Genomic DNA, 20,097 nt, shown 5'->3' with positions numbered 1-20,097 from the left:
GGAAAAATGCAGCCCAGAACTGTACAACAACCTGTATTTATATCGCATTTGTACATAATAAAACATACAGAGGCAATTGACATGGGCATGAGAAAGCAAAATTTGACACCAAGCTACAAAAAGTGAAATTAGGGCAGATGGCTAAAAGCTTTGTCAAAAAGCTATATTTTACAGCCATCTTATTTAAGAAAAATGAGGAAGTGGTAGAGAGGCAGAGAAGGGAGGGAACTTTAGTTGCTTAGTGCCAAAGCTCTGAAGACATGGAGTGGACTTTTCCCAAAAAAAGGTGCAATCTTACCAGCTCATCCCGCCGGTTGATCCAGGTGAGCCGATAAGATATCGTGAGAGGTGAAAAGTCTGTATCGTACCTGGTTTCTCGCCTCTTATGATCTTACCAGCACTGATTTACCGGTTAAATTGACTTCGCGCTTAGAAAGGGCATGATGCCGATTAAAATAAGCATGTCATGCTTAGCATGTTATTCGTGAGTCCCAGACGCTATTGTCTGGATTTGCTTGTCCTTACCCCCTTGCTGGTCAAGATCTTCACCGCTGAGAATCACTTACGGTCTCCACCAGCGGAGACCAGATGTGATGGCCTCGCTGGTGAGACCAGAGGCCATTGAAGACCTCCGAGTGGTTTGGAGTAGGGCCGGGCTAGGCATTGTCAGCCTGGCAGTGGGCACCCTGGCAGTGCCAAGGGTGGTGTCAAAAGAGGGTGGAGTGAACTCAACTGAGGCAGCGATCAGGGTGGGTGGAGGAACTCTGCATGGGAGGCAATTGGGGTGTGGGGGGTACTCTGCAGGCGCAGCAATTGGCAATCGGTGGGGGGGAATGAGACCTGCACAGTTAGCCATTGGTGGCAGGTACCGATGTCTGTGGGGTGCTGTACAATTGCAATTGGGGTCTCACCCAAATAACCGCCGCAATTCTCTCCCGTTTTCATGCTCATTAGGCACTTAGAATTTTTTTCGTAAAATTCCTAAGTATCATTTAGGGCAAGAATACTAGAGCACTCAATCACAGAATACTACAGTGCAGAAGAGGCCCTTCGGCCCACCAAGTTTGCACCAATGCATGAAAGGCCCTGACCTGCCCACCTAATCCCACTTGCCAGCCCTTGGCCCATAGCCTTGAATGTTATGGCATGCCAAGAACTCATTCAGGTACTTTTTAAAGGATGTGAGGCATCCCACTTCCACCACCCTCCCAGGCAGTGCATTCCAGACCGTCACCACCCTCTGGGTAAAAATGTTTTCCTCAAATTCCCCATAAACCTCCCACCTCTCACTTTTAACTTGTGCCCCCTCATAACTGACCCTTCAACTAAGGGGCACAGCTGCTCCCTATCCATCCTGTCCATGCCCTCATAATCTTAAGCACCTCAATCAGGTCACCCCTTACTCTTCTCTGCTCCACAGAAAACAACCCAAGTCTTTCCAACCTCTCTTTATAAGTTAAATGCTCCATCCCAGGGAACATCCTGCCGTATCTCCTCTGCATCCCTTCCAGTGCGATCACATTCTTCCTATAATGTGGCAACCAGAACTGCACACAGTATTCCAGCTGTAGCCTCACCAATGTTCTATACAACTCCATCCTGACTTCTCTGCTTTTGTAATCTATACTACAATTGATAAAGGCGAGTGTGCCATATGCTTTTTTCACCACCCTATTAACTTGCCTTTCCGCCTTCAGAGATCTATGGACAAACACGTCAAGTCCCTTTGTTCTTTAAAACTTTCCAGTGTCAGATCTTTCATGGTATAGTCCCTTATCAAATTACTCCTTCCAAAGTGCATCACCTCACACTTTTCACAGTTAAATTCCACCTGCCACTTATGCGCCCATTTGACCATCTTGTCTATATCTTTCTGTAACCCAAGACGCTCAATCTCATTGCCTTTGTGTCATCTGCAAACTTACTGATCCTACGCCCCACAGTCATTTATGTCATTTATATAAATGATGAACAATAGGGGGCCCAGCACGGATCCCTGTGGTATGCCACTGGTCACTGGCCTCCAGTCACTAAAGCAGCCTTTTATAATCACCCTCTGTCTTACCGCTAAGCCAATTATGAATCCACCTTATCAGATCACTCTGTATCCCATGTATATTTGCCTTCTTAATAAGTCTCCCAGATGGGACTTTGTCAAAGGTTTTGCTGAAATCCATGTAAACTACATCAACCGACTATCCTCATCTACACACTTGGTACATGCTCAAAAGATTCAATCAACTTTGTTAGGCATGACCTCCCTCTGACAAAACCGTGCTGACTATCCCTGATTAAACCTCGCCTCTCCAAATTGATAGAGACTCGCTCCTTCAGAATCTTCTCCTGTAGTTGCCCAACCACAGACGTGAGACTCACTGGTCTGTAGTTTCCTGGCTTGCCTCTACAACCTTTCTTGAATAATGGGACCACATTAGCTGTTCCCCAGTCAGTCAGGTGCATTCCGGACCGCAATCGTCTCACACTTCGTCACTTTTTTGGAGAGTAGTGAATTGGACGCTAGCACTGAGGGGGACGTACCTAAACACGCTACTGAGCCCGGCTGCAAAGAACTCGGGCGTCGCCTTATCTCAGTGCATTGGAAGACTCCCCCCCCCCCCCACCCCCATGAACATCGGGATCCTGCCCCCTCAACGGCAACATGTTTCCCCCATCAGCACCCTGATATGGGTCACTGGCATCAGGGCCCACCCGATGGGTCCCCCAGCATGACCAACATGCTCTGCCAGCATAACGCCCTTCATGATCCACCTCTGCATAGCTCCCCTGTCATAGTCCCCACTCCGTTGGCACTGCCCCGGCACACAGTGGAGACCAGTAGTGACTTGTGCCTATGTGTCACTCCACCGGAGAGGTGGGAACAGTCCGGGGGGGGTTTGCGTCGGGTGTGCAACAACTTTTTAGGCCCGTACACTATTTCTCGGGATCGGCATGATCTATGCCAGTCGCAGCAAGGTTGTAAAACCACCCCCATGGTCACCAATGATGGTGCAATTAAAATTGGGGTGGCTCAAGAAGCAAGCATTAGCTGGATGCAGATATTTTGGAATGTTGTGGGGCTGGAGGCGCTTACAGAAATAGGGTGTTGAGTAATCAAATCTAAGTTTGGTTTAACCAGAGTTCAATGCATTTCTAAAGTACTCTTCCCATTTTTCAATTTTATTTCTCTAAAAATGAACCTGTGACTTGATTGATTTTTTATGACCTTGTTCATTTGTGTGACTACATTTAATGATTTATGAATCTGTACCTCTAGATCTTTCTTCTTTATTCCATTTGGATTCGATTTTCCATAGACTATGCAACCAATTTGAAGTCCAGAGGCAAGACTTAAAACTAAATTTAAAATGATTTATCAGACTAATATGCTGCCATACACACAATTTGTGGTTTTCTTTGAAAGGCTGCCAAATTCATACCAAATTTCACACCCACAAGCCACTCTCGGGTGTTTATCTATCAATTCCAGCGCTGTAGAGTTCCACTAAAGAAGCTTGGGGCCCGTACTAAAGTCTTTTAGCTTTGTGTCTGTTTTCAAACATTTCCTCCTGTACGTAGCCAGAATGCACCTCCCCTATGAGGAATTTTAAGTAGTGTCAATGAAATCGAGTTTCCCATCACCTGCAAACAGGCATGCAAGTACTGAGTGGTACGGGCCGCATGCATGTGACCAATACTAAGCCACCAATTCAAGTTGCACATGGTGTCTGTGCCCACATGAACGGGTGCACAACCCATACACATACAAGTCCACTTGCCACAACATCACATTTCTAGCTCACCATGTCACTTTTGGATTAATGCACATTGGAACTGCTCACATATGCGAAACAGTTGCAGTATATTTGAAGTTTCAGTAATACTGAAATGGATTTTCTTTTTAAAGCTGGACAGAAAATAACATTTCAATATGATCTACTGCAGTTTCACTCCTGCCCAATTCAAAACTGACCATATCGAAAATCGACTGAACAAACAAACAGAATAAAATAGATACTCACATAGAGAGTGGAACAGTGCCAATTTCATTCACTTCCTAGAAACAAGCTCAAATAAATACTCAGAATAACTGTTCAAATTTTTTTAGTTGGGCAACAATAAATCGTGGGTGTGTGTTCTGTGCAAGGAGTTACAATATATGTTCAAAGGCTAGAGTTTCCTAACATTTTCAAGGACAGATATCAAAATAAACACTGTCTAGCTGGAATCAAAATGAGGAAAGGAATAGAGCAAATAGGGAAAATGACTTTTTTTTTAAAGGGGCTAACATCAACAACTTTTATTTACTTGGCACCTTTAACATTGTGAAATGCCCAATGGTATTCACAAAAGCAAACAAAATTTGACACAGAGCCGTGTAAGGAAGTATTAGGACAGGTTACTTGCTATAAGTTTGGTCAAGGAGGTAGTTTTTAAGGAGCATATTAAAGAACGGAAGCATCAAAGGAGGGTGGACAATTGTACAGAGGCGAACCCAAACTTAGGACCAAGCATTGAAGGCATGGCTGCCAATGGTGGAGAAATTAACACTGGGCATGCATAAGAGGGCAGAAGTGGAGGAACACAGAGATCCTGTAAGGTTTTAGGCTGGAGGAGGATAGAGATAGGGGCAAATCCACAGTGGAATCAATTTTAAAATCAAAGTTAGCCAGATGGGGAGCCAGTGTAAGTATAGGGATGATGAATAAATGTGATTTGGTGTAAGTTGAGAAACAGGCAGCAGCACTTTTTATGGATGATCCCAAGAGTTTAAAGTAAAGTTAAAGTTAATTTATTAGTCATGGAGCTATTACAAGGGGGCATAACTATAGGGTTCATGGTGGGAGATATAGGAAGGACATCAGAGGTAGGTTCTTTACGCAGAGAGTGGTTGGGGTGTGGAATGGACTGCCTGCAGTGATAGTGGAGTCAGACACTTTAGGAACATTTAAGCGGTTATTGGATAGGCACATGGAGCGCACCAGGATGATAGGGAGTGGGATAGCTTGATCTTGGTTTCAGATTAAGTTCGGCACAACATTGTGGGCCGAAGGGCCTGTTCTGTGCTGTACTGTTCTATGTCTAAGTAGGCTTTCATCAACACTGCTGCAATGAAGTTACTGTGAAAATTCCCTAGTTGCCACACTCCTGCACCTGTTCAGGTACATTGAGGGAGAATTAGCATCACAAATGCACCTAACCTGTACATCTTTGGATTGTGGGAGGAAACTGCAGCACCTGGAGAAAACCACAGACACAGGGAGACTGTGCAAACTCCACAGTGACCCAAGCTGGGAATCGAACCTGGGTCCCTGGTGCTGTGAGGCAGCAATGCTAACCACTGTGCCATTGTTTAGAGGGTGGAAGATGGGACGCCAACCAAGAGAGCATTGCAATAGTCAAGTCATAGGTAATAAAGGCATGGATGAGGATATCCACAGCAGAGAAACAGTGGGAGGAGAGAAATCAAGAGATAGGGAGGGAAATTAAGATGGGGAAGAGGGAAGCTTAGTGAAGTTGAGACAAAACAGAGAACAGTAAGGGAAAAGTGAGAGTTTGGGGAAGAAATAGAGATTGAGACACAGCGAGGTCATAACCCAGAATGAGAAAGACGCACAGATTTTTTGGGTCTTTGGAAACATGCATTTTTATTGCCTGTCTCACTTATAAACAAATGGGTGTGCACATCAACAAACATAGCCTCTTGCTCTCAAAAGTGGCTAAATGATAGCATAATTTGTCCCATAAAGGGAAGCCAAAGCTTCTTATCTTTTACCAGACAATCCAGTAAGTCTTTGAATGACAGGCATTTAGTGGAACTTGCATCCTCCCATTTTTCAGAGAATTCTGCTGTACTCTGCTGGGAGATCAACTGAAAATCCTTAAGGCAATATTTGATTTAATTGTTTGCTGGTAAACTGATAGAACTTCATCCAGTGTAGCAACCTTTACATCCCGAATACAAGAGAATTATGGAGGAGGAAGATCACTCGGTCATGCTTAATTCATTTATCCAGAAATCCCAATTCTGCCTACAATATGGTTGAATTGTTTTTCAAAATTATTCTAGGGTTTTGCCTCCGCTACTATATCTGAAAATTCATTAAGTTTAAAGTTTATTTATTAGAGTCACAAGTAGGCTTACATTAACTCTACAATGAAGTTACTGTGAAAATCCCCTAGTCGCCACACTCAATGCCTGTTCAGGTACACTGAGGGAGAATTTTCAGCATGGCTAATGCGCATAACCAGCATGTCTTTCGGACTGTGGGAGTAAATTGGAGGAAACACATGCAGACATGGGGAGAACATGCAGACTCTCCAGAGATAGTGACCCAAGCCGGGAATCGAACCTGGGTCCCTGACGCTGTGAGGCAGCAGTGCTAAGCACTGTGCCATTGTGCCAATATTACAAATATCGATCACTCCTTTTGTGAAGAAAAATGTCATCCTATCAATCTTAGAATTTTCATTCAGTAGCTTGAACCCATGTCTCTTAATTCTACTTCTATTTAATTTGAAGTAATATCAGGTCAACAGTTACAATCTTGTACACATGTGCAAGATCATCTCAAATGTCTCCTATCCAACCTGACCTATATTCTACTGCTTTGTCTATGTCATTCAATATACTATTAGATCTTTTAGCTTGTTGTTCTGCACTGATGAAACATGTTTAATGACAAATATGCGAATACTTTTACATTCTTAATCACGCCAAAATGAGTGGGTTGGACTTGGCTAAAAGGTTGACACCTAATAAACCTCAAACTCAATTACACTGTCCACTTTCCAATTTTATGGGGGCAGGACAAGGGGCGGGCAATTAATCTGCTCCCAGAACCTGGGTTGGTCATTTAATTATCATAATGAGGCTATGGAGATCTTGTGGTGCAGTGGGTAGTGTCTGGGCCTTTGAGTCAGAAGCTCTGGGTTCATGTCCCACGTCAAGGCTTAAAGGTCAAGGAAGATGTATTAATAATAGAACATAGAAAAAATACAGCACAAACAGGTCCTTTGGCCCACAAGTTGCGCCGGTCATGCCCCTACCTACCTAGGCTTATATATAGGCTTACCTATAACTCTCATTCCTATTAAGTCCCATGTACTCATCCAGAAGTCTCTTAAAAGACCCTATCGAGTTTTCCTCCACCACCACTGACGGCAGCCGATTCCACTCACCCACCACCCTCCGAGTGAAAAACTTACCCCTGTGGTTAAATAGTTTGAGTGTCAAATACCCTAATGGCAAGCTGTAAGAGCAGGGGATATTCCTGGTCAGCCACGTGACAGAAAGAAATGGAAGCCTCTAACATCACTATCCATAGCTTCAGAATACAACATTCAAGTAATAGCATATATTGCCACAGCAACTCAAACCCCAGGGAATGGGTGATAGCTGGGGCAGTTGGCCGCACAGATAATTCAATCCCCATTCTGGACGGGGTGGAATTGGGACCTGCCCCATTGACTAACCCGCAGTGCAGGTTGTGGTGCTACAGACTAAACCTGCCTTCGGGTCAAGACGCCAAGGCTGGAATTCAACACCGGCAGAAACGTCCGGTCCCGCTGCAAGAAACACAAAGTTGTGATAGTAGGGGATTTTAATTTTCCACATATAGATTGGGACTCGCATACTGTTAAAGGTTTAGATGGGGTAGAGTTTGTAAAATGTGTTCAGGAAAATTTTCTACATCAGTATATAGAGGTGCCAACTGGAGAGGATGCGATATTGGATCTCCTTTTGGGAAATTAGTTAGGGCAGGTGATGGATGTGAGTGTGAGGGAACACTTTGGATCCAGTGATCATAATGCCATTAGTTTCAACCTGATCATGGATAAGGATAGATCTGGTCCTCGGGTTGAAGTTCTGAACTGGAAAAAGGCCAAATTTGATTAAATGAGAAGGGATCTGGGAAGTGTGGATTGACACAGGCTGTTCTCTGATAAGGATGCAAATGGCAAGTGGGTGGCCTTCAAAGGAGAAATTTTGAGAGTGCAGAGTTTGTATGTTCCTGTCAGGATTAAAGGCAAAGTAAATAGGAATAAGGAACCTTGGTTCTCGAGGGAGATTGTAACACTGATTAAGAGGAAGAGAGAGTTGTATGAAATGTACAGGCAGCAATGAACAGATCAGATGCTCAAGTAGTATAAAAAGTGCAAGAAGCTACTTAAGAGGGAAATCAGGAGGGCTAAAAGAAGACATGAGATTGCTTTGGCAGACAGAGTGAAGGAAAATCCAAAGAGCTTCTATAGGTATGTTAGGAGCAAAAGGATAGTGAGGGATAAAATTGGTCCTCTTGAAGACCAGAGTGGTAGACTGTGTATGGAACCAAAAGAGATGGGGGAGATACTAAATGGTTTTTTTGCATCCGTATTTACTGAGGAAACGGGCATGGAGTCTACGGAAATAGGGCAAACTGGTAGGGAGGCCATGGAACCTTTACAGATTAAAGGGGAGGAGGTGCTCGCTGTCTTGAGGCAAATCAGAGTGGATAAATCCCCAGGACCGGACAGGGTATTCCCACGGACCTTGAGGGAAGCTAGTGTTGAACTTGCAGGGGCCCTGGCAGACATATTTAAAATGTCAGTATTCACGGGGGAAGTGCGGATGATTGGAGGGTGGCTCATGTTGTTCCGTTGTTTAAAAAAGGTTCCAAAAGAAATACGAGAAATTATAAGCCAGTAAGTTTGACGTCGGTGGTGGGCATGTTATTGGAAGGTGTGATAAGGGATAGGATCTACAAATATTTGGATAGACAGGGACTTCTTAGGGAGAGTCAACGTGGCTTGGTGCATGGTAGGTCATGTTTGACCAATCTATTAGAGTTTTTCGAGGAAGTTACCAGGAAAGTGGATGAAGGGAAGGCGGTGAATGTTGTCTACCTGGATTTCAGCAAGGCCTTTGACAAGGTCCTTCATGGGAGGTTAGATAGGAAGGTTCAGTCGCTGGGTATTCATGGGGAGGTAGTAAATTGGATTAGACACTGGCTCAATGGAAGAAGCCAGAGAGTGGTTGTGGAGGATTGCTTCTCTGAGTGGAGGCCTGTGACTAGTGGTGTGCTGCAGGAATCGGTGTTGGGTCCATTGTTGTTTGTCATCTATATCAATGATCTGGATGATAATGTGGTAAATTGGACCAGCAAATTTGCTGATGATACAAAGATTGGAGGTGTAGTGGACAGTGCGGAAGGTTTTCAAAGCTTGCAGAGGGGTTTGGACCAACTAGAAAAATGGGCTGAAAAATGGCAAATGGAATTTAACGCAGACAAGTGTTGGAAGGACAAACCAAAGTAGAACGAACAGGGTAAATGATAGGACTCTGAAGAGCGCAGTTGAACAGAGGGATCTGGGAATACAGGTACAGAATTCCCTAAAGGTGATGTCACAGGTGGATAGGGTCGTAAAGAGTTCCTTTGGTACATTGGCCTTTATAAATCGGAGTATCGAGTATAAAAGTTGGAGTGTTATGGTAAGGTTATATAAGGCATTGGTGAGGCTGAATTTAGAGTATTGTGTACAGTTTTGGTCACCTAGATACAGGAAGGATGTAAATAAGGTTGAAAGAGTGCAGAGAAGGTTCACAAGGATGTTGCCGGGACTTGAGAAGCTGAGTTAGAGAGAGAGATTGAATAGGTTGGGACTTTATTCCCTGGAGCGTAGAAGAATGAGGGGAGATTTGATAGAGGTGTATAAGATTTTGATGGGTATAGATAGAGTGAATGCAAGCAGGCTTTTTCCACTGAGGCTAGGGGAGAAAAAAACCAGAGGGCATGGGTTAAGGGTGAAAGGAGAAAAGTTTAAAGGGAATATTAGGGGGGGCTTCTTCACGCAGAGAGTGGTGGGAGTGCGGAATGAGCTGCTGGATAAAATGGTAAATGCCTTTTAACATTTAAGAAAAACTTGGACAGGTTCATGGATGAGAGGGGTGAGGAGGGATATGGTCCAAGTGCAGGTCAGTGGGACTAGGCAAAAAATGGTTTGGCACAGACAAGAAGGGCCAAAAAGCTTGTTTCTGAGCTGTAATTTTCTATGGTTCTATGATGGCATAGCCGCGCTGCAGGTTTCCTGACAGCGAGGAGTAGAAGCAATGTGAAGTCCCATTGAGAGCAGGAGGACTAGAAGATCCTGCCGCCAGCGAGCAGGATGCTCTCGAGGAAGGCTCAGAGAGTTGAGAAAAAAATGAACTTTAAAAGAAATGATTCCAGATAGAACAGCTGTAGTGAAAAGCTAATCCCCTCTAATGTGGTTTGGGCAGTCATTCAAACATCCTTGTAAAACTTGCTGGAAGGTGAGTATATAAACAAACTCTAATGGAGCAAGTGAAACAGAATAGTCCTGTCAATCAAAGCAGTTCAAAGAGGCCAGATGAAAAGGGAGGACCCCCAAACCTTCACCACCAAGGAGCAACCTCCCCCCACCACTAAATGAACAGGTCACTCCACACAATGCAGGCATGAGGGTGAGCCACCCCCCCCCCCCCAAGAGAGATGCGGGGGACACAAAAGGCCCTGCCCCTACAGCCCCACCCCTCGATAGTGCCATTCTGGCACTGTAGAGTCACTGCCAGGGTGTCATTGTCAAGATGGCAGAGGACATTGCATGGATGGCAGGGGAGTGTTGCTAGTCTTTTATATGGTTGAAAGCTACCTCCAGTGCATGTATGCTATTCCAGCATGAGGTTGAAGAAGATCCACTATGGAAAAAAAAATCAGCCAAGATCTTTAGAATAGAGCAAATCTGTTTTAAAAAAATGTAGTTAGAATCAGCAGCTGCTGACACGAGTAGGCATGCGAGATAAAAGAGAATGCCTGTTTTTAAAAACTGTGATTTGAAAAAAGCACTCAGATTTAATCAACTGTAAACAGAAACAAAAATAAAGCAACTGCATGCTGTGAAATAGCCTAGACCTGTCAATCAGGAGGCTAGTTGAAGGCATTGGAGTGTGAAATTGAATGTAAATAAAGCATTTAGGTTCTCAGCATGGCCAGAAACTTGAAAAAAAAAGGCAGTATGAGAAAACTTGGGGCCAGACAACAGACAAAATGAAAAGAGGTAGTACTTGAGTTAATGAGGCGGAAAATGATTGTATCAACAATGCAGGCTTTGATCTCCCGTCAGGCAAAAAACTTTTAGCAGCTAAATGCACCATCTGTTCCTTATGCAAATAAACCATCTAATCCCCTTTTTTGATGTGTTTCAGACTGTCAATCAAACAGCCTCTTAAAACTTAAGGGAGGAGAGGTGAGTATATAAACAAACCCTTATGGAGCACCTGAAACCGACAGCCTCGTATCAATCAAAGAAGTTCAAAGTGTCCAGGCAGAAGCTGTAGCTCATTCAAGCTTGAAAGGGGGATTTACCTAGTGGAACTGACAATCTCCTGTCAATCAGAGTACCTCAAAGACGTCTGGTCACACCCGGAGCTTCTGAATTCAACCAAGGACAATTGTTTCTGTAGAATGGAGTGCTGTTGTGATTTCAAAGGCTTCCAGGTGTTCAGAGGGCACGGATATCAATGTGGCCAGGCCACTTCAAAGGTTTTACAGAAAACAGACAACAATAAAATTTTTTAACAGAAAGTTGGCTGAAATCACCATTATCTTCATGTTTCCAAGGGCAAGAAGGGCAAGTCCAGTCACAAGACCCCCATTCCGGGGTAAGTCCTTTCCCCATCACGAGCTCACCCAATCCTCAGGTGCTTTGGGGGATGCTTCCTCAGCGGCCTGGCAGTGGCAAAGGGACACATAGACACAATACTGACCTCCTTGCTCCCCCCCCACCCCTTGGAGTCCAAGGTGCCAGGTCCATGCAGTACTGTTTGGCCGCGGGGAACTCTGGCAAGGGTGGGGGGAGCATGACGGGAGGGGGTTGAATCAGGCTTCCAACCTGCAAACAACATTCAAATTTATGTTAAACAACTGACATCAGGTTCTCACCCACTCTGGCTAGGAACCTGATTTATGCGGACTCAGCAGGCTGGGAGACTGGGAACAGGATCAACGGCTGTCAAGAATCCCAATTTAGTCCTCTCACCTGATTCAACAGGCCATCGGATTCCCACCTGGAGCTAGCAGCCCAGGAAAATTGCCCCCAGAAATTATTTTCTCCCATTTGTCATGTTATAGAACAGTACAGGCCCTTTGGCCCTCGATGTTGTGCCGAGCTTTGTCCGAAACCAAGATCAAGCTATCCCACTCCCTATCATTCTGGTGTGCTCCATGTGCATAGAACATAGAACAGTACAATAGGAAGGGTAAAATCACAATGTTAGGAGTGGACTATAGACCTCCCAACAGCCTGCAGGAGACAGAGGAGCAGTTGTGTAGTCAGATACTGGAAAGGTGTGAATGATCCTTCGGCAGTCCATGCAGCAAACAAACTGCAAATTCACTCAAATTCAAATGATCACCATATCATGTTTATTTGATAAGTAATCAAATGGCTCAGACTTCTAACATTCTGCTCTCTTGTTCATATACACAAATGTCTCCCAAACAAAAGAATCACTATGGTCACACATGCCTCAAGACTGGTAAATTTTTGCCCGAGGTCAACATAGCTTTAAATGATCCACCAGATCTGGCCTATATACATTTATTAAATCTGCACCCCTCTCTGCACAAAAGGGCACGTAATTAGTATAATACTACAGAGCAGTCCCACCTTTTTCTTGTATTACTGTTCTAGAAGGGAATTCAGTCTTTGGTGTCCTCAGCCGTTTGCTTGTTCTTTCTCCATCAAGTCCTTTGGATGAACAGACATCTTCTTCACTATCTCTCCGACTCACTTCGAGACTGCTTGACCGTCTTTTGGATCCCTGCAATTTACATTCAACTGAGGTCAAGTTTATTTTGTACAGAATGATTATTTTCAAGTATCAGGCAAATCAATGATTTCAGTTTATTTTTGTTATTACTTGAAATTTATTTCTGCATTTATTCCCCCCAAAACTAAACAGTGATGCATTAACAACTCAGAACACAAAGAACTTGGCTAAGGTGGCAGCTTTCCCGATTTATCGTCACATCGAAGATTGCAGTTCTTGAAGTGGTTCAGCTATCAACAGCAACATAGAGGAAGTGCAGCACTGTCTCACAGTACCGGTATTGATCAACCATGAAGCACGTCGCCCCATATCCTCCTATTTCCCCTTCCTTTTCTTCCTAGTTCCATGATGACACTGGCAAAAATATCTCAATCAAAGGTTGGGTTTACCATATAAATAAAAAGGAAAGGGTGGTTAGAAAGAAAAAACTGCAGTTTATTATGTATTAAAGATACCACAAAAAAACACTTCAAATCCACTGAATTTTCTGACGTGCAGTCTTTATTGTTAAGTTAGCAATTCTAGCAGCTAATTTGTCTTAATGTTGGTTGAGGGAAAAATGATAGCCAGAAGAACCTGCTTTCAAATGGTGCAATGGCTCTTCTGTGTGTATCTAAACAATTAGGGTTTATTACCTTACCCAAATGACAGCACTTCCAAAAATCCAGTAGTTTTCAGTACCGCATCAAATTGTCAGTCTCAATTATGTACTTTAGTTCTGGAATGAATGTGAACCAATGCGAGATTTATATCAACAAAGCCAAGCTGGCACTCAACAGTTGAAATCTGCAAACTGTCATCCTCAGGAAAGCTACAATCCACCACAGACTATTTTCAACCACATGTCTAATTACTTAATCACCACTCATCCTCATGAGGGAAAGGCAGGATGGTGATTACAATTGCACCCTATGCTTAATCACATCAATAGAGAACATCATATGCCATTAATATTGGAAAATGTCTAAATTGCTTTGCTAAAAAATAAGATCAAGCTTCATGACAAGCCATAGAAAGAGATATTAGGATGGGTGACTAAAAGCTTAAAGAAGCAAGTTTTAGATAAGAAATGGGAAGGGACCAAGGACAAACTCTTGAGGGATTCCATAAATGATAGTATGGCGATAACGAGAAAAGCCATTGTAGGAAATCCTCTGGCTACAACATGATAGGAAAGGATGTATGAACAGTTATATTCAGTTGAACAATGAAAAGGCGCTGCAGTGGAATGTTGTGGTCAGCCGAGTCAAAGTTTGCAGAAAGATCGAGAAGGACAAGGAGAGATAGTGCACCAGTCACAAATGATGTAATGTGTGACTTTAATAATGGTCAACACTGTACTGTTGTATGGTAAAAACCTGACTGGGGAGATTCAAATAGGAGATTGTGGAAAGGTGGATTAAATTTTGGCAAGAGTCAAGGTCATTTGTTTTGAGGAGTGACTTGATGATGATAGATTTGAAAGTTGGGGGGGGGGGGGGGGGGGGGGGTGGGGAGGAAGCCACATGAGCAGAGGAAGCATTTATATGAATGTGAGCATGGAAGCACCATTTGTGCCTTAATAAAGATAAAATATTAATTAAGTTCAGCTTCTTTCATTTTCCCAAGGAGGCAGTAGATAACAGAGTCTTTATTTTCTGATTATGTTAATACTGGAAGTGATCAAATTAAAATAGATGGGCTACCGGTGGTATTAACATTTCATCAAAATCTAAGACCAATATCAAAATCTGAGAACTTATATTGATTAAAACATTGGATGGAATTTTGCCATATTTTGGCAAAGTGACATCCCCGGAGGGGGGGGGGGAGAGAGAGAGAGAGAGAGAGGGGGGGGGGGGGGGGGGGGGGAAGAGAGAGAGAGAGATAGAGAGAGAGAGAGAGGAGAAAGAGAAAAGAGTGGAGGGTAGCCCTCCAGAGGCATTGCTGCGTTTTACCACCATCTTTTCAAGCTCTTTGCCAAAAAATGTGAAGAGGCAGGTACCACGATGTCACACTGGTGGGGGAGGACAAAGATGTCCTGATGTAAAACAAATGGTGACACCCCCAACATCACAGAATTCCCTGCCCCTTGATAATGATATTTAAATTGATGCAAAATGGGATCCCAAATTTTAAAGTCAAAATTCTCATTACATCATTGGCAGAGGATGGGACAATCGATCGGGGTAACCCCAATGGCGTAAAAGCCATTTTGGGCCTGCTGCACTATTCTCCATCCCCTCCGCCATTCCTGCTCCCCCGAAAACAGGGGAAAATCCACACCAACATCTTTTGCAATTTCAGCTGACCGGAATTGGCCCAGCAATTTTTACAGTCCCCTATCTAGTGAGTATGCTGAGATGGAATCAGGAAATTACATTTTTACGACTCAGTTTTAAAGAACATTAAGCCTTTACATCCTATATTGGTTTATGCTAAACTTAACCAAGATACAGCATATTAGTGCTGAGTAATGGAACTTTCCATTTCAAGCACAATCAGCATCAAGCACTCCCATACCAGGTAAGGAAGCTCCATAAACTCTACCCAACAATATGCTCAGCACTAACATCGTGCTGCAGTATACCATGTCATTCATTTCCTATTTTGTAGACCAGCCAAGCTCTGCCTTCTCAGAACAAGGTTGCAAATTTAGTGCCACATTTTGGGGCAGTTTTTTTTACTGCATGCCTGGATTAATAAATCACTTCACCCCGCACTCTTAAGGCAGACAGATAGCGAAATTTATCTAATCTGGATTTGAATTCAGTGTTTAGCCAACAGTACTACCACCAAGCCTCTTATACATTAGTTATGTAATTGGATTGCAACATGATTTGGAATACTGTGCATACTTGATGAAGGACAGAGAAAAAAAAATGAATATAACAGCAATTTATTTTGATGTGGAAGTTAAAAAAGTTTTACTACTGACAAGCACAACAGAAAGGTAAGTAGAAGGGCTAGGTGAGATCTTAAGTGGCTGGGCGGCACGGAAGCACAGTGGTTAGCACTGCTGCTTCACAGCTCCAGGGTCCTGGGTTCGATTCCCGGCTCGGGTCACTGTCTGTGTGGAGTTTGCACATTCTCCTCGTGTCTGCGTGGGTTTCCTCCAGGTGCTCCGGTTTCCTCCCACAGTCCAAAGATGTGCGGGTTAGGTTGATTGGCCAGGTTAAAAATTGTCCCCGAGATGTGTAGTTAGAGGGATTAGCGGGTAAATATGTGGGGGTAGGGCCTGGGTGGGATTGTGGTCGGTGCAGACTCGATGGGCCGAATGGCCTCCTTCTGCACTGTAGGGTTTCTATGTTCTATGTTCTAAGTGGTAAGCTCTGTTGCCTTACAGTGTCAGGTTAGATTCCAGCCTTGGGTAACTTGTCTGGGTGGAGTTGCATGTTCTCCTCTGGTTTCCTCAGTTCAAAGATGTGCAGGTTAGGTGGACTGGCTATGCTAAGTTGCCCTTCAGTGTCCAAAGATCTGTAGGTTATGTAGATTAGCCATAGTAAATATGCAGGGTGTGACGCTGGTATACCTTTAAGAAAGATTTTTTAATGAAAATCATGATCTCTGCAGCTCACACAGTCAGTGTTTCTCAGATCACAGCCTTAGCTGATGTCATTATGTTGCCGAGTTGACTATGATGAGTCATTTTATTGCTACTTACGTGGTTTAAATGGGGGTTGTTTATGTTTACTCTGGGATTGGTTTTATGGCCTTACATTGTTAGGAAGGGAAAAAAAAACTGTTTGGCAGGTGACGTGACAAGGAGTTCTTTCATTTTCAGTTCTGAGATAGTTTAGTTTTAGAAGGGATGGCAAGCTAAAAATAAGTGTTCCCTCTCTTCCTGTTGTTTTGAAAATTCTGCTGGTTATCTGACAGAAAGGTCTTACCTTCCTGCAGTAAAGATTCTGCAGTTGGTAGCTTGACCAGAGAGTTTCTCCCTGGGGTTCTGAGAAGCTGTTTTGTCTTCAACTTGTTCTGAGTGAATCCAAAGGACTGCAGACTTCAACCAAAGGATTCAATTTCCAGTATCACATGAGCATTAGTCTTTGCTGTGTTGAACTTGTTTAAATGGTTTTGTCTATGGAAGGTTTTGGTTTTGATTCGAACACATTAGATATATTTGTTAAGGGTTATACATTATCATGATTGTTTGTAATTGATAAAAGTTCATGCAAATTTTACTATACATGTAAACTATATTTTTAGATAAACTTTGATAAAATCTCCCAAATGGGTCACTTGAATCATACCTGAAGTGATTCATCTCATGCTTATCCTAGCTAAGTTCAAGATGCAAAACTTATGATCCAGGCAGGCTCCACAGAACACTTTAGAGTTTTTGACCTGAACCATAACAAGGGTTATGGGGATAAAGTGTGGGCCTGGATAAGATGCTCTTTGGAGAGTCAGTCCAGACTCAATGGACCAGATAGTCTGCTTCTGCACTGTAGGGATTCTATGATTTTTACATATGCATAATATAAAAGCCAATCACCCAATCACGTGACAGGGTTTCTCAAAGTGGGTTATGTTGACTACATCCAGGGGTAGACCAGGCTGATGAAGCTGCTAGTGCAACAAGAGGCTGGTTTCTTCCTGCATTGGCAGCTGATAGGCTCGCTAGTGAGAAGCCATTCTCTGATTGGACAAACTTGGAACTGTAGGAAAATAAGTCCTCAAAGTTCCATGCTAGGGTGGGAGCAAAGAAGAGAGTGGATGGTAGAGTGGGATAAGCAGCAGCCATGGGGCGGGAGGAGAAACAGGCAATGGGGCGGGAGGAGAAACAGGCAATTGGGCAGGAGGAGAAGCGGCCATGGGATGGAGGGAAAGCATTGTGAGTCGGGGGGGGGGGGGGGGGGGGGGGGGGGGGGAGTGGTCACGGAACGAGAGAGGCAGCGGACTAGGAACAAAGGAGGAAGAGGCAATGGAATGAGAGCGGCAGCAGCCATAGGGTGAGAGGTGCAGCAGCCATAGTGTGAGAGGTGCTGCGCCTTGGAAAGAGGGAGGAAGTGGTCATGGAGTGAGAAAGAGGCGAGTGTGAAAGAGAGAAATTTAGTGCGAGTGTGAGAGAAGTGAGCTTGAGCCTGCGAGAAAGTGTATGAATGTGTGTATGACAGTGTGTGAGTATGTGCGTATATGAGAGTGAGTGCGTGTAAGTGAAAGAGAGAGAGGTGTGTGTGTGAGAGAGATGACTGTGTGTGAGAGAAAATATGTGGACAATGAGCAGGGGTAGGCCAATCAACCCCTTGATAATTTAATAAGATAATTGCTGATCTGATAGTCACATCAAATTTGCATCCCATCTATCCCTGATAACCTATCACTCCTTGCTAACCAAGAATCTATCCAATTCTGCCTTAAGAATATTCAAAGACTCTGCTTCCACCGCCTTTTCAGGAAGAGAGTTCCAAAGACTAACGACCCTCAGAAGAAAATCTTCACTTCATCTCCGTTTTAAATGGGCTACCCCTTATTTTTAATCAATGACCCCTAGTTCTAGACTCTATCACAAGAAGAAATATCCTCTCCACATCCACACTCTCAAGATGCCTCAGGATTTTATTTGTTTTCAAGTTGCCTCTTACTCTTCTGAACTCCAGTGGTGAGAGGTGTTTGTGTGCGTGAGAGAGGGGTCTGGTTATGTGTGCATGTGTGTGTGAGAAAGAGTGGTTCTGTACGAGAGTCTGAGAGAAAAAGCATATTTGTATATCGGAGACAGTGCGTATGAAATGAGAATCTAACTCTCCAGCAGCACTTCTAATATTAAACGATTTTGTGAGCAGCATCACTCCGCCCATTAAAAATGACAAAAAGGTACGTCTTAAGTATTTTGTTGAAAAATAGAATTTTAATTATGATAAATGTATGCATATAAGAAATAGAAAATACTTTTATAATTTTGTTTTTGTACCTATTGCACAAAAACAATCGTATTTGTCATTGTTTAACTCTTTAACATAAGAATGTTTCTTAGCATTCCATCAGCACTCTTGGGAGGTCAAAAGAGTTCCGTGCCTGGAAAAGTTCAGAAAACCCTGACACATGACATTAATTCATTGAAAGGAGTACTGTTCTGAGCTATTTCTCATCATGGATAGAAAAGTTATTTTTTTATGAAAAAGGGAGGTACAACATTTCTTAACTAAAAGATCATACCATTTTGTCAACGTCAAAGTCCCATCCTGTGTATCAATTCTTATTACATAGATTTGATGTGGAGACACTTAGTTATGACATAGCTGTATTTTCACCACCTAATTTTGAATATTTAAGTATTCAAATTTCATTTTATAAATCAAATCTGGCCAATCCTAACAGATTTCACTGTATTGTGATCAATGCTGTCACTCGATTCATTTCGCCCACTGATACAAGCTGTAGTAAAAGAAACTACTGAAATTAATGTTTTTTAACACTGCGTTATGTGCTTCTTGCACTTCATCATCTTAAATTACTGCCAACATTATCACCAGTAACTGAACTGCAATGTATCTCATCCTTCTGTAGTAGAGTTCAAAATGCTCTCTCCACACAAGCCAAGTTTGGATGCACAAAGTCAGCTAATGCAACTGCTCGGTGTTTTACATATTTCAAGTCAGCATAATATGAAAAGTCCACATGTCCACCATCATTATGTTTTACTGAAATCCAACACTTGTTTTGCTTTTATATTTTGTGCCAGGGTAACATATGTCCAAACTCAGAGTAGCTGAATGAAGAATTTGACGACTGTTCAACTTTGAACTTACAGGCAAGCAGTATATATACAGATTTTTTCCAAGGCTGAATTAGGTCCTGATTTTTAAGCTCAGGGAGTCAAGGCTATGGGCAACAGGTTAGAAAGTGGAGCCAAGGTCTGATAAGTCATGATCTTATTGCATGGTGGAACAGGTTCCTGCACATACTTATGTTCTTCTAAGTATTTGTTTCATTTCTTGCACACTACCATTGTATGTTATTTTACTCATTTTAGGACCAGATATTGCAATAATAATGACGGTCAGCATTCATCTTCTGAAACTGACAACGTCTAGAGGAGGGGGCTGAAGGGTGGATCAGTAAATTTGCTGATGACATCAAGATTGGTGGAGTCGTGGATGAGGTGGAGGGCTGTTGTAGACTGCAAAGAGACATAGATAGGATGCAAAGCTGGGCTGAAAAATGGCAAATGGAGGTAACGCTGATAAATGTGAGGTGATTCATTTTGGTAGGACAAATTTAAATGTGGATTACAGGGTCAAAGGTAGGGTTCTGAAGATTGTGGAGGAACAGAGAGATCTTGGGGTCCA

General features: G+C 43.2%; 1 protein-coding gene across 4 annotated transcripts in view; it reads right to left on the bottom strand.

Annotated features, from left to right (window-relative positions):
* Positions 1-20,097, bottom strand: part of LOC144492916 (BCL-6 corepressor-like protein 1) — a 179,850-nt gene that overhangs the window by 32,472 nt on the left and 127,281 nt on the right. For all 4 annotated transcript variants that reach the window (XM_078211538.1, XM_078211541.1, XM_078211539.1 and 1 more), the window contains one exon: positions 12,664-12,817. In XM_078211538.1, the coding sequence (XP_078067664.1) occupies positions 12,664-12,817 (154 nt within the window). The remainder of the gene's footprint in view (positions 1-12,663; positions 12,818-20,097) is intronic.

The sequence above is a fragment of the Mustelus asterias genome, chromosome 4, assembly GCF_964213995.1.
Source record: "Mustelus asterias chromosome 4, sMusAst1.hap1.1, whole genome shotgun sequence".
Taxonomy (NCBI): domain Eukaryota; kingdom Metazoa; phylum Chordata; class Chondrichthyes; order Carcharhiniformes; family Triakidae; genus Mustelus; species Mustelus asterias.
The sequence above is the reverse complement of the archived record's forward strand: the minus strand, read 5'-3'. Positions and strand labels throughout refer to the sequence as shown.